This window comes from Agrilus planipennis, unplaced genomic scaffold (assembly GCF_000699045.2).
Source record: "Agrilus planipennis isolate EAB-ADULT unplaced genomic scaffold, Apla_2.0 scaffold84, whole genome shotgun sequence".
NCBI classification, from domain to species: domain Eukaryota; kingdom Metazoa; phylum Arthropoda; class Insecta; order Coleoptera; family Buprestidae; genus Agrilus; species Agrilus planipennis.
The window spans coordinates 815,534-829,124 of NW_020439025.1; the positions used below are offsets into that span (position 1 = coordinate 815,534).

The 13,591-nt window shown below is 34.5% G+C and overlaps 1 protein-coding gene across 1 annotated transcript; it reads left to right on the top strand.

Moving 5' to 3' along the window:
• Positions 1-1,454: 1,454 nt before the first annotated feature.
• Positions 1,455-9,485, top strand: LOC112904983. Its single transcript, XM_025976396.1, has 2 exons — positions 1,455-1,838; positions 8,819-9,485. Exon 2 carries the CDS (start codon positions 8,874-8,876, stop codon positions 9,363-9,365), a length of 492 nt encoding a protein of 163 aa, XP_025832181.1. The 5' UTR covers positions 1,455-1,838; positions 8,819-8,873; the 3' UTR covers positions 9,366-9,485.
• Positions 9,486-13,591: the final 4,106 nt, after the last annotated feature.

Genomic DNA, 13,591 nt, shown 5'->3' on the forward strand with positions numbered 1-13,591 from the left:
TTCTTTCAAATACTCTACATTCGCTGTAATTTAAATACGTAGCTAAAAAACCTCGAACAAAGTCCACGTTCGAAGGCAGATTTTTTTTATTAATTTGTTAATAGTAATCTGTTTATAATATTTGGGTTACTAAACAAATTATTTTGACCCAATAATTAGGTGCTTTAAAAACGTTTCTTATATCATAGATAACGTAGAGAATTATGGTTTCAAAATCCATTTTTACGTTCAGTCAGATCGTTAAGTCCTTAAATATTTGATTAATATTTATTATCACGCTATAATAAAATTGTAATTCGGTAAGGTTTCGGTGATTTGAAGTTAAATTCGTAAAGTCAACGGTTTTTATCTCAGAATCAAATCGAACCAGAGAAGAAAATGTTTTTTTTCAGCTGAGTTAAAAAAGAGAGGTTTCCAATTCGACTGTATCTTTTTGCGCACACTCGATTTCTTTGCGCTCATTTTTCTTCTTTCTTCAATTGAGATGATTGAGCTTTGGTTTGCACGTCATAACCATAAACCCATGATTCGTCACATGCTATGACCCTCAGGAGAAAACTTGGATCGTCATGGAAAGAGTTTAACGGCTCTTAGTAATGTTAATGCGTACATACAACTTCGGTACGAATTTCGCGGCGACTAGTCAAATGGTCTCCCAAATCATTGGCAAAAATCGGATGACAGGAGCCAATCAATGTCTCTAACGGTGACTCGACGATTGGCCAATACTATTTTCTTCTCTTCGTCAATGTTTTTGTCTGTTATTGACGTGCTCGGGCGTCCGGCACGCTCTTCGTTGTTCACATCTTCTTGGCACTCAGAGAACATTTTATACCACCTATAAACGTTGCTTAGGTCCAAGGTAGCTTCACCATATGCCACAGTCAACATTCGGAATGCATCCGCGCGTTTAACTTTGTTTTTCAATACAAAATTTGATACAGATTCTTTGATCCACTTTTAGGAGTAGATAAAAATCGAAAACGAGCCAAAACACGTGCAAAAATTAACTCAACATTCAACATGGCTGAACTTGTCGGTATTAGTGAGAGATATTAGTACCAACATAACGCCATAAAAAAATGAAAATCAAATATACGTAACCCGCGGAAATTCGCCATATTTTTTAAACGGGCCTCGTTCATGATACCAAAAAATCACCACCAACTAACATCCCTAGAATTCGGGTAAATGGTCACCTGGATAGAATGGCTAGTAAAAAAATAGGTTTTCATCTAAAGAAATTCACCACTGTATCGTTAATATCTAACTACAAAACAGTCTGCGGGTTCTTGCGCATAATAAACGTCCTAGAAAACGAGTCCCCTTTAGGTCTCGGGTCTAGGGTGGACCGTCTCTCCGCCCATGTTATGCTACTACATCTTATTTTACTGGTATATGTATCCTGTATTACCAATTAATTTTCGGGTACTTGGATGGATATATTAAAGTTGATTGTATTTTCTGTTTGTTTCAGCAAATGTCAACACCACCGTTGCCAAACAGTACCAAACACTAAACGATTACCTATCATCAATAAAAGAATATATTTTGAATGTACCAAATACAGTTCGCTCGTTAGTCTACAGTTTCATACCATTCGGATTAGCGAATGGCAGTTCACAACAGGAACCGAAGAACCAATACGAGAAAACGTTTTTGAAATTCCAAGTGGCTGCTTTTGAAAAGGAGCGCGTTGAATATCAGAAAGAAATTCGAAGGCTGCAAGATGAACTGCAGAGGACGCAGAATAAGTCTAATAATTTTGATAAAGAAAAGCAAAAGTATGAAAAACAGATTAAAACTTTGGAAGAGAATCTCGCTGCAACGAATGCAAGGTACGTACGCACATGCAAATTGATCTAAAAATTTTAATGAGAGATCTTGTGGTAGCGCTAGTAAATTTTGCGATTGATGATTGAACAAACCTCTATCAAAACCAGTAGACATCTTTTTTTTGTAAAACTACTTGTGTTAGAACAACGTGAGGTCATCACTGATCATAATAGGTACCATTTATTTTATTTGGTCATTAGTTTGTTAATTCTTTTTTATCGAACGAGCTTATTGAAATTGTAAGGAATTTTGAGAAAACTTGAAGACATTTTACGCTGAACACTTGGCTGTACTTGCTATTTTGATGGTAGGTTACCAAATCAACAAAAGCTTATTTCAGATTAGACCCCTTTATTGGTACCTAATGCTTCATTAGTTTAAATGTATTATATATTTTACATAAAATTTGATATTATGGTGTAAGTTGAAAGTGAATCATTCTCGCCATCATCATAGTCTTCAAACCGAAAAGACAGGCACCCCCCCCTTCTTCCTACCTTGAGCCAACTTTGCATTTCTCGAAAACTTGGCAACAGTAATCTGGTTAAGGTCTACCTCTATCCCTCTTAACTCCTATTTCTACTTCTAGTATGTCTCTTGCTAATGCTCTATGTTTGAAAAAAATGTCCTACCAACCTACCTTGCCGGCGTTTTGTTAATCTCCATACTCTTCCTTTGTTGGTAACCTTTTACATCCACGGCATTCTAAACATTCTACATTTCAAGCACTTCTAGCATTCTTTTTCCTCAGTGCCTCCTCTATCCATCTTTCACACCCATAGAGAGTCGTATCTACTCCAAACATCACCTTTGATGCGGTGATTTCTTCCGCGTTGTTTTGCCATGGTCCACGGGGTTTTGATGTTCCAGACGTGTCGCCCTTCTTTGCTGGTGACATCTTTTACTTACGTGCAAAATTAATAATGAACTACTACCAAATAAGGACTCTCTTGATTCACTACTAACGCCAAGGATTTATCATATACCTTATGGATGCGGCAAGGACTATATTGGTATGACAGCGCAGCATACTTACGAGGAAAAATGAACAAAAATGAGGAATTAGATTACTCCAATTCCGAAAATAGCTGACCATGCTCTTAAGGAAGATCACACCGGCCAGTTGAAGAACACACCCCTCCCTGGTTTCTACAACCCGGTTAGGCATGAAGCTTTAGAACTAGAACAACATTCCAATACCATAAGCAGAGATGAGGAGTTAGACATTAGTAAAGATTAGAAACCTGTAATGAAAAATAAACAGAATGCAATCAACTGGAAAAGAACAAATAAACAAGACAGCATGGGCCCAACGAAGTCGAAAATCCTTTGCTGTAGCAACTTCAATATAAAAAGCGTCTGCAACCGTCAATCACCACTGAAGATGCAGCCAGAGAAGGTCAAACATCAAAACTCCATGGACCACGGCGACATACTGTAATTTGTATAAGATTTTTCTCTCTGTGAAACCGGCCGGAACACCCAATTTCGCCGCCCTTCGCTTTGGGCATTTGCCCGGCTGCCTCCTTCCCCTCAGATCGGACCCTAGATACTTAATGAATTTTTGTACAATTTGCGAACGCATTTTCGACCAATTCATTTCCTATTTTTTCCATATTTTTATTTAATTCATTTTGTACGATGTTTTTAAGAAATATTAAATTCCTACCTACAAGTTCCAATTGATTCGAAGATAGCTTTGAATAAAAAAAAGGACCAATAAAATATACGGGTTTGATTAAAAATTAAAATTATAGCTTTTCTGAATAGCTATATGAAGGGAGGTACTAATATACATACATGAAAAGTGATTAAACATATTTAAATTAAAAATGTAATAATGAAGATGTATTAGAAAGAGCATAAGAACAAAGGATTATATGGAAGTCAATAAGAAAGATTGGTAAGACACTTTCTCGGGCATAAAAGGCATATAAGCGACATATTAGAAGCAGAAACAGATGTTAAAAGGAGTAGAGGTAGACCTAAATTGGTTTACTATTCACAAATAGTTGTGGGATGTTCTAGTTGCAAGGAAATGCGAAGATTAGTTTATAATAGGAAGGAGTGGAAGTCCGTGTCTTACCAGTCTTAGGACTGACGACCTTATGATGATGAATAATGATTATTAAATTATTCTGTTAATTTGTTTACCTGCACAGTGATACAAATTTTTGTTCAAAATCGCAATTGTGGTGTCATCTTTGAAAAGGAATTGGAAACATAATTTAAGTGGTCAACACAACTGTAGTTAACTTACTCTGTGAATCCCTGAACATGTATGTTGCCGTATAGATGACAGTAATAGTCCAAAAAATTTAAAACGAATTCATAATTTGAAATAGCAGTATTCCAAAAAATTTCCAAGTTACTACACTTTTAGTGACATAATGAAAAATATACACAATTTTCTCATTTCAATTGTAGATACAGAATAATTGACATTCAGATTGTAACGTTAACCAATTAATACATCAATCAACGCTACAACAAAAAAGCGCTTTTAGACTGTTAATTGCAATTACGTAATCCAATCAACATTAAAAAAAATATGTTTTTAAATATCGAAATGAATCTGGTAATAAATACTTCCCTAGGCATTTTCAAGCACTATCGGTTAGGGAGGAGATACAACCTCAGCGTCACAAAAATAAGAAGCATATGCATAGATAAAGTGACGAAACTTGGAATGGCATTTTGTAGTTAGTGCCAAAAAAATATTGAGTAAAAATGGTTTATCTTTTATTAAGAATAATCTGAAAGAAATTTTGGGAGGATAAGAAATTAATTTTCTTAAAACAAAAATAACTGTTTATTTTTCAGAAAATTATATATAATATGAATAATCATTAAATGAGTTTCAATTATTAATCTATTTGGATTTTTTAAAAATGCTTGAGATAGGGCAGAACAGAGGACGTAAATAAGAAATAGGCGAGATAGGTTGGCAAGACACCCTCTCAGGCATGAAGGGCTAGTCAGACATATGTTAAACGCAGAAATAGGAGTTAAAAGAAGTAGAGCTAAATCTAGATTACATTACTGTTCGCAAATAGTTAATGATGTGTTATGCTCTAGTTTTAGGAAAATGCGAAGATTAGCTCAGGATAGGAAAAAGTGGAGGTGCGTGTCCGACCAGTCTTAGGACTTACGGCTTTATAATGATGAATGAATTCTTAACCTAATTAGATGTTTTATTGTAATAATTACTACTATAAAAGGACAAAGCAAATCCACCACTGAGAATACGCCAAAGACATCCCTTATCAATTCAGCTTCTTTATAGGTACTAAGTAGGTCACTTCTAAAGGCAATTAACAATATTATTAAGTCTAAAAATTAAACCTGAAAATTGTTTTGTGCACAAGCGTTGTTTTGTTTTATTTTGTTCCAACAATATGAGATGATTTTTCATCGTAACTAATAAATTGTGTTAATCAATAGGTTTCAGCAGTTGTTCAAATTCAGTTTCTTATTAATAACGATCGGGAGTTTGTCCTGCTTATCCATGTACTCTGTGGCCAGTTTCCATAATGTGTAGTCCTAGGATAAATACCTATATCCATCCCCTCGGGCATCCGTACTACCCCATCCAAGATTTCCGAGTGGAATTAGGAAATTTTTTATCTTATCTTAATTATCTTTATCTGAAATTTATTTAGTTACGTCATTAGTAAAATTATTTTTAAAAAATGTAACGTCTTCAGGGGGAACCTTCCACGAAATAGGTAAAAACAATAATGTCTACTTATAATCAGTTAGGACATGTTTGCTATTTTGATTAGCATTTATAGATACTTAAATAATAAATATTTAGTTGATAAAACGTATTTTTATTTTCTTTATCAACAATATAATAAAACGTTAAGTGATAATTTACATAAGTGTATATAGCAAAAACATATGGAAAAATGATATATGGATATCAAAAATGGCATGTAGACAGTAAAGTAAATTTTATCTTTTCTCTATATACTGACAAATGCCTACTCATAATTACATGATGTATGTATGTAGGTGGACAGGATGGTTGTAACCAAAATTTCTTTATAAGCAAGAAACGTATGTTTGATGTAGGTACAACCAAGTTTGTTATAACTACGTGATAACAGAGTACAGACACATTACGAAACAAAAATAACAATAACTTCGCTGTACATTCTATAACACAAACTTAACAAACGAGTTTCCTTGTAATTACCATGATCGTTATAGAATGTAACATGAATGTTGTGAGTCTTCATCATCATAATGTCGTCAGTCCTAAGACTGAACGCGCCCCTCCACTCTTTCCTATCCTGAACTAATCTTCGCATTATAAGTTATAAAAAAAAAACAGAGGATCCCTCATTTCAAAAAGCAAAAGGAAGATGTAATTTTAAATTTAATAGGCAATGTCAAAATTTTTGCTAGAAAAGTTAAAAGGATTTTTAGAAATTATCGAAAACGAAGACTTCCTGGAAGAATTGATAAGATAAAATTACAAACCTTTTACTAGATAAAATAATTCGAAGTGTTTTGTATCCCTGTCGAAACTGCCAGACGCGGATCGCGATTTCGATTTTTTTGGATCTCTTCAGCGCGTCCCACTGTTAAACAGGTAAAAGTTGGTCTGTATTCTGTCGGAGCTGCCTGCGACGCGCTGATGAGATCCAAAAAGATCGAAATCGCGATCCGCGTCTGGCAGTTTCAACAGAATACGGACCACTTCGAATTATTTTATTCGATTAAACTGACGTGCCGATCACGTTGAGGTTGGCTACTCCGGGATTCGTTTTCAGCAAGTAGATATCCACACAAGTGGACCTTGTTGGAGCATACGTAATCCTAAAATGTAGCATCGTGTTACAGATGGCGTTTACTGCGCCATTTGTAGTATTTTATTTTACTAGATAATTTAACAATCTTCTTTGAATTTCTAAATTAACCGTTTGCGAGCATAGAAGTGACTTCTTTTTATTGAAGGTGACTCGAGCCTGCGCTATCCTCTGCTTTATGTCCCTACTACTCCTTCCGTCATACTTAAACATGAGGGTTGTGAGTCTTCACCATCATAATGTCGTCAGTCCTAAGACTAAACGCGCACCCCCATTCTTTCCTCCTGAGCTAATCTTCGCTTTTCCTTAAAACTAGAACATTCTATCCATCTAGAACAGCACAGAAATGGTTCAAAAAGTTTTCTTCTAGAGATCTCAGCTTGTTGAATCACGCTCTGAGTTATTGAAGATCATTAATAACGAGAATATTCAACAAGTTGTGTAGGCAATGTGCCTAAAGCTTCCCGAAAGGTTCTATGTGAATGATGAAACCAGTCGTTTGTACCTCCATCAGCTAAGAAAGACGTGGAAATTAAGCAAATGATTCAACATATTTGTCAAATGATAGCAAATTAAGTCGTTGTTAGGCAAATATTTCACTCAACGATAATGAACCATTTCATGATCAGTTGCTAACCGATTCGCTTCTATATACTCCCAAAGATTCAGCCACTGGAACTGTCCATTATGAATTTTTGGAAACGGGTCAAAACTATCACTATTAACTTGAATTGTGAATACCTCCAAACACAGTCTTATTTATTCAATCGAATGAAATTTATATTCCTGCAGGGTAATGCCAGACCACGAACCGCAAAAGTATCCCGGACACTTTCTGAACTTGGCCGGGAATTGTTATCACACTCTCCATATTTTCCTGGCATTTCACCAAACCTATTACAACCTAATTGTCTATTGACAATCGTATGAGGCATAGGTAGTTCAAATATCAAAATGAAGTAATAAACTAAATCCGACAATTTTTTGATTGAAAAAAATACTGGCATACAAAAATTGGTGTCATGTCGGCAAAAGGTTGTTAAATATGATGATAATTACTTCGATCAACAATAGTGTGTGATTGTTTCTTTATTATTTACCATCAAAAACTACATGAACTTATTTAATTACCCAATAAATATAGCATTTCAGTTATGAATACCCTGTTTAAGTATCTTTTTGAAAACGGCTTCAGAATTGTAGGAGTACTTAGGGGCGGGTAATGTATTGCGCAAAGGGTAGCAAGTCGCTGAGCAGTAAAGTAGTGCGCATCCGATTCAGAGCGCACGCAATGAACTTTACATGCTCCCTTGCTTCTTTTTTACAGCAATTAGCGCATAGGTACGCATTTTTTAAAGATATGTTGTTCCGGCAGCTAATTTTTCAAAAATGTGTTTGCACAAATTATAGGCAAACAAATTATTACAACTGATACCAAAATTGATACGGAATTGTCCATTGCGCAGCGACTTGCGTTTTATAGATGGAATGATAAAAATTGGCAAAGTTTGCACTAAATTATCTGTGAGAATGGACGTATCTTCTTGCTTGTTTCCAGTTAGGATTGTAGTCATTTGTTGCATTTTGAACACGCTCTTGTTACGTTAGGAAATGCTTCAAGAGAATAATAGTAAGCAGCGGTTAGAGGTACGCAAAAGATCAGGGTCGGCTTTATAACGGCCTGGTTGGAATTATATCTTTAAATAAGCGATTTTGTTTTTCTAAATTCCTGAGAATGTTGAACTGATGCTGGCAAGATGCTCAAATTCTACTTGTCTGCATACCTTTCTGTTACACATCAATTAATGTTATGTTATTCCTTTTTCTTTATAAGTGGCCGCTGCAATTCCTACCTGACATCTCTTTTCTATGCTTAGGTACGATATTCTTTGCAACGTCTGTCGTGAGTAAAATTAGGCGTTCTGTCACCAACCGCTCTAGTCTAGTTAATAAGTTGAAAGAAGAAAGTAAACGCCACAGTTTTATTTTGGACTATGCCAATTTTGACTACATCCCATCTATATTCATAATTATTGAGACTCATTCTTTTTAAATTAGGTTTTTGTCCTACTTGCAGCTTTCTTGCAGTTATCCATTAGTACTTAGCGCTTTATGTTTTATATAATCACCAAAATAAGAAAACTATTTTATGACCTTTTTTACAGACACAACTCCGAAAGGGAAAGACTAGCAACCGAGTACGACGAAGAAAAACAGTTTATGAGAAAAGAGATCATGAAGCTCCAGAATCAGCTTAACAAAAGCCAACTAGATTTTGAGCAGTTAAACAAAATGCAAATTGCAGGATTCGATAAAGAAAGGCAACAATATCAGCAAGAACTACGCAAATTATATGCTAAAATAAGTCAATTAGAGAACGAATTGGAAAATTCTCATAAGGGCAACGATGTCACTGACGGAAATCAGTCCGAAAATGAAGAAGATGATAATCTATTGAATCCATCCGTCAATGATACTCTAAAGAAAATTGAAAAAATTAAGAGAGAGGTCCTAGATATTAAAAGATCCGTGTCGACGTTTATTGGAAAGGAGAAGTGCGAAGATGTCGAAAAATTTAACGAGGTACTTATTAATCATTTGGCCGAATTAGAAAATATAAAGGCAAAAGGACACAAAATCATTAAGAAGGAAAGGCAGGAAGCCATAAAACTTTTAAAAAAACATTTAGATGAGCTTAAAGGCAAAAAATAAAATTTTCCTTTTTTTCCCCCGTTTTGTTGTTTATGTTTTAATTACATTTGTAACAAACTAACTTATAAAATTGTCTGTATCGTTTTCGTTTAATATATTCTTTTTTATATATAAAAAAAACGTAGTTTATATTAAAAAATAAAACCAAGAAGTCCAAGAGGATACGTAAAAGCCTCCAAATAGTAATTTCAGTTAGCTAGTATTCACATTATTTCATCATATTGCAATTAACATTTAATGTCTAAAAACTTTGTTAGGTACAGTTTTGCACGACTTTATTCAATTTTAGGAGTACGTGCACAGAATTTAAGTTACGTATTCCATAAGTGAGTTATGACCATGGTTTTGCACTTCATATACTAAATATTTATACAGGGTGCAACTGAAATAAGTGCGGAGCTTGCGGAAGGTCAGAGCCCTAGCCAAAGGGGGGATGTTCTCTCCAATATCTACTCAGTTGGCTTGTTCAACTTGTGTTATTAATTAAGAAATATGATAAAAATAGATTTTTTTTATAATTTCGTGTAATAACACCTGTAGGTAAAACTGCTTGAGAAACTCGAAGAACATTCGTATAAGTATTGGGATCCGTCAAATGGGCATACACCATCTGGTGGCAAAATTTATAACTCGAATGAGGGAAAAATTTACATGGGAACTGTGCACGCAAATTGTAAAATTGTTTATTAAAATAATAAAACACGTTAAAAAAGTAAAAATTTTTTTGATGATGGAGTCGACGAAGTTTTCTTCTAAAGTTAAATCAAATAAAAAGTTAATATGTTCAGTGAAAAGCTGCAATAGCACTTCAGACATAGATCTTCACTCTTCACCTACATTAACTACTTTCCAATAAAAACTAACCGTTTTATATATGTAAAAAATATATTCGGAAAATTAGAGAAAAAAGTAAACTAATAGAAGCTTGGATGAAAGCAGTAGGTATCAAAGAAGTGAATTCCGGAATAAAAATTTGTTCACGTCATTTTAATGCACATGATTATATTTCAGCAAGTATTTACCATCAGCCATAACCTTAATATTTAAAACTAGAATCATACTAAAATTATAAAGTGAGAAATTATTTATTCCTGTGTAATTGATTTAACACAATTCTAATGATACGATATAAGTATTTTGAGGTTAAGAACCTACCTGCTGCAATACAACAAAGTTGCAATAATGTGTTTGCAACGTTCTCTTAAATCGGCTTTGCACGTGCAAGTCATTGATATGATATTGCTTAAATCACCCAGAATCACCTCACCAATTATATAACGTGAATCACTTTTTAAATCCGAAGTTTGTAAAAAGTAGGCAGTAAACTTGACGGAATTTGAAGGCTAGCTTCCGGATTTGTTATTTCCGAATTTTATAATGTGATTGGCATTAAAAACACGCTCACCTTCAACGAAATTTCCTTTCCGAGGCTTTGTGTCAGCCCAATCACATATTGTGTCAAAACTTATCATTTTATCGTAATTTAAAAACTTGGAAATTGCAGGGTACACTATAGGAACTACGATAAATTTTCCCTAATCGGCGCCAATACGGACTGTAATAAGTTGACAAAAAGGCATAACGATCATAAAAATAATATCTATTCATAGTTCGGTGTTTACTGAACTCTCGCAGGTAGTAAAGATTACCTTAACAGTATCATCAAGAAATCGGACGGACTTCTGGTTAATATTTCGAATCAAATACCCCAAGGTAAAACGATTACTATAAGCGTCTTGTAAAAACAGTATAAGGAAGAAAAGGAGACTTGAACATTATAGATGTAATATACATTATTCAAAAAAGTGCAGAGAATCCCTCTTTTCAAAAGGCAACAGGAAGATGTAAATTTAAAATTTAATAGGTAGTGTCAAAATTTTTGCTAGAAAAGTTAAAATTAATCCAGAACAGAATTTTTAGAAATCACCGAAAACGAAGACTTCCGGCAAAAATTGATAAGATAAAATTACAAACCTTTTACTAGATAATTTTACAATCTTTTTCGAATTTCTAAAATATCCGCTCGCGAGCATAAAAGTGACTTCTTTTTATTGAAGGTGACTCGAGCCTGCGCTATCCTCTGCTTTATTTCCTTACTACTCCTTCCGTCCTGACTTATCTTACTTCCTAGATACCTAAAATCAGTCACTTTTTCTAATTTTACGTCTCCTGTCTTTATAATCGCTCTTTCCCTACTTCTTCTTTTCTTGCATACCAGTATTATTGTCTTACTTTTATTTATTTTCATACAATATTGTTTTGTCAACACCTCTTCCATTTTATTTAAAAATATATCTAACTCCACCTTGCTGATACAGCTATATCACCTTTTGCCCCTGTATATCTATCCCTACAGTTGTACTGTCTTTAATGATGTTGATCGCGTCTTTTTAACAAGTAGCGGTGCCAGTGTGCATCCCTGTCTGACTCCCTTCCTAATATTTACTCCTCTACGTTGCAGCCCCATCTCTATAACTGCCTGTTACTCATTATACAAACTAACGCTGCTTTCACACATACGGTTTTCTAACGGCAACCGTGCCGTAATTTCATTTGCTTTGCGTTCACACTGCACACGGTTTTTCACTTCGGGTTTAGTTTTGTTTTGATACGTGACCAAAATAGACGAAAGAAAAAAACGCATGTTGTTACTAATGATATGGCATAATCGCAGAAAAACACAAAAAACAAGAAGATTTTGGATTCATCCACTACTTGAAAACAGACAATTGATGGGTGAACTTATAACATTATTTCATGAGCTACGAGAGGATAGCTCCAAATTTTTGATTAGTTTCGAATGTCCATTAGGAGTTTCGATGAATAATGCGTAAAATTGCAAGATGATTTACAAAAAGAGGACACACATATGCGACACATTAAATATACCGGTGTTATTATCCGCCACACCATATAATTTCTTCTGTTAACTGCACAATTCAGAGAGAAAAACGATCCTGAAAACAATTTTTGCCGTGTGAACACACGGCACGTGTGAATACTTGTATACACTTGCTTGTCGGCTACGGCGGTGTGCCATTGCAGTCCCCAAGCCGTGCTGCGACGACAGCCGTGTACGGTTCCGGCAGCAAACCGTGTTGTGTGAAAGCTTGCATATAAACCAAGGTATTACTATTATACACGGCACCGTTGCCGTGCACGGTCACGGCAAAAAACCGTATGTGTGGAAGCATAACTCTTCAATCTTTATAACTCATCCCTAAATTTTTAAGTATATTTAACATCTAGTCCCATTTATCTATCGTTTTCTCTATTGTTACCCATAAAGCTAGAATGGTCTCCCGCGTTTCTCTATTTCTTCTAAACCCAAATTTGTCTTCCCCCAATAGTTCTTCCGTTTATACGCTTTACAAATTTTTAGAAGGGTGTAATTACCTGTTAGGTCCACAGAGGATCCTTCTACTAGAAATAACTTTCTCCCCTGTTCAGTGAATATATTCTAATAACGTATGCTTTTCTAGATTCTAATCTTTTACTTACAGTTAATGAAAATTTAGTTCGTATTAAACATTTCCTTTAGGAAATCAACCATCCCGTGAAAGGGGTTTCAGGATTTTATAACAGAACTTCAACCTACAAGATAACTTTGCCACTAAATTAAATAACTAGAGAAGGTCGGCAAATATCCGAATTTCATTTAAATTTTGAAGGGTGCCGGTAACAGTTAATATGTATCTATACAGGTAATATATCCACATTGTACATACGTGTAAGGGCTTTTATATAGAAAATGGCAGGGGCACTTGTACAAAAATAGACAAATTGTTTCGTTTAACCTTCCCCAATTTCCAGTAATGACAACCGTTCCCTTCATTTAATTATTTATTCATTAACATAAACGAGCACTATGCTTTCCACAAGAAATTAAAAAAGAAATAAACTGATTATAATAAATATGTGATATAAAACAAAAGAATGATAGGTAGGTAAATATATACCAAAATACTTAACTACATAATCAACTATGATTATGAACTGAACAGGGATAAATAACTGGTGAAAATAAGGTTATAAAAATGAAAATAATGACAAAGTATCTATTATAAATTTAAATATGTTCTAAGCCTATTTTTGAAATGACCTATGGATTCAATGGCTTCCATTTCTGACGATAAAGAATTGAATTCTAGGAATGGAGNACAAAAAGAGGACACACATATGCGACACATTAAATATAGCGGTGTTATTATCCGCCACACCATATA

Bases quoted from the DNA above. Each gene is read 5' to 3' on its own strand.
- LOC112904983 (XM_025976396.1), top strand. From the start codon at position 8,874: ATGAGAAAAGAGATCATGAAGCTCCAGAATCAGCTTAACAAAAGCCAA.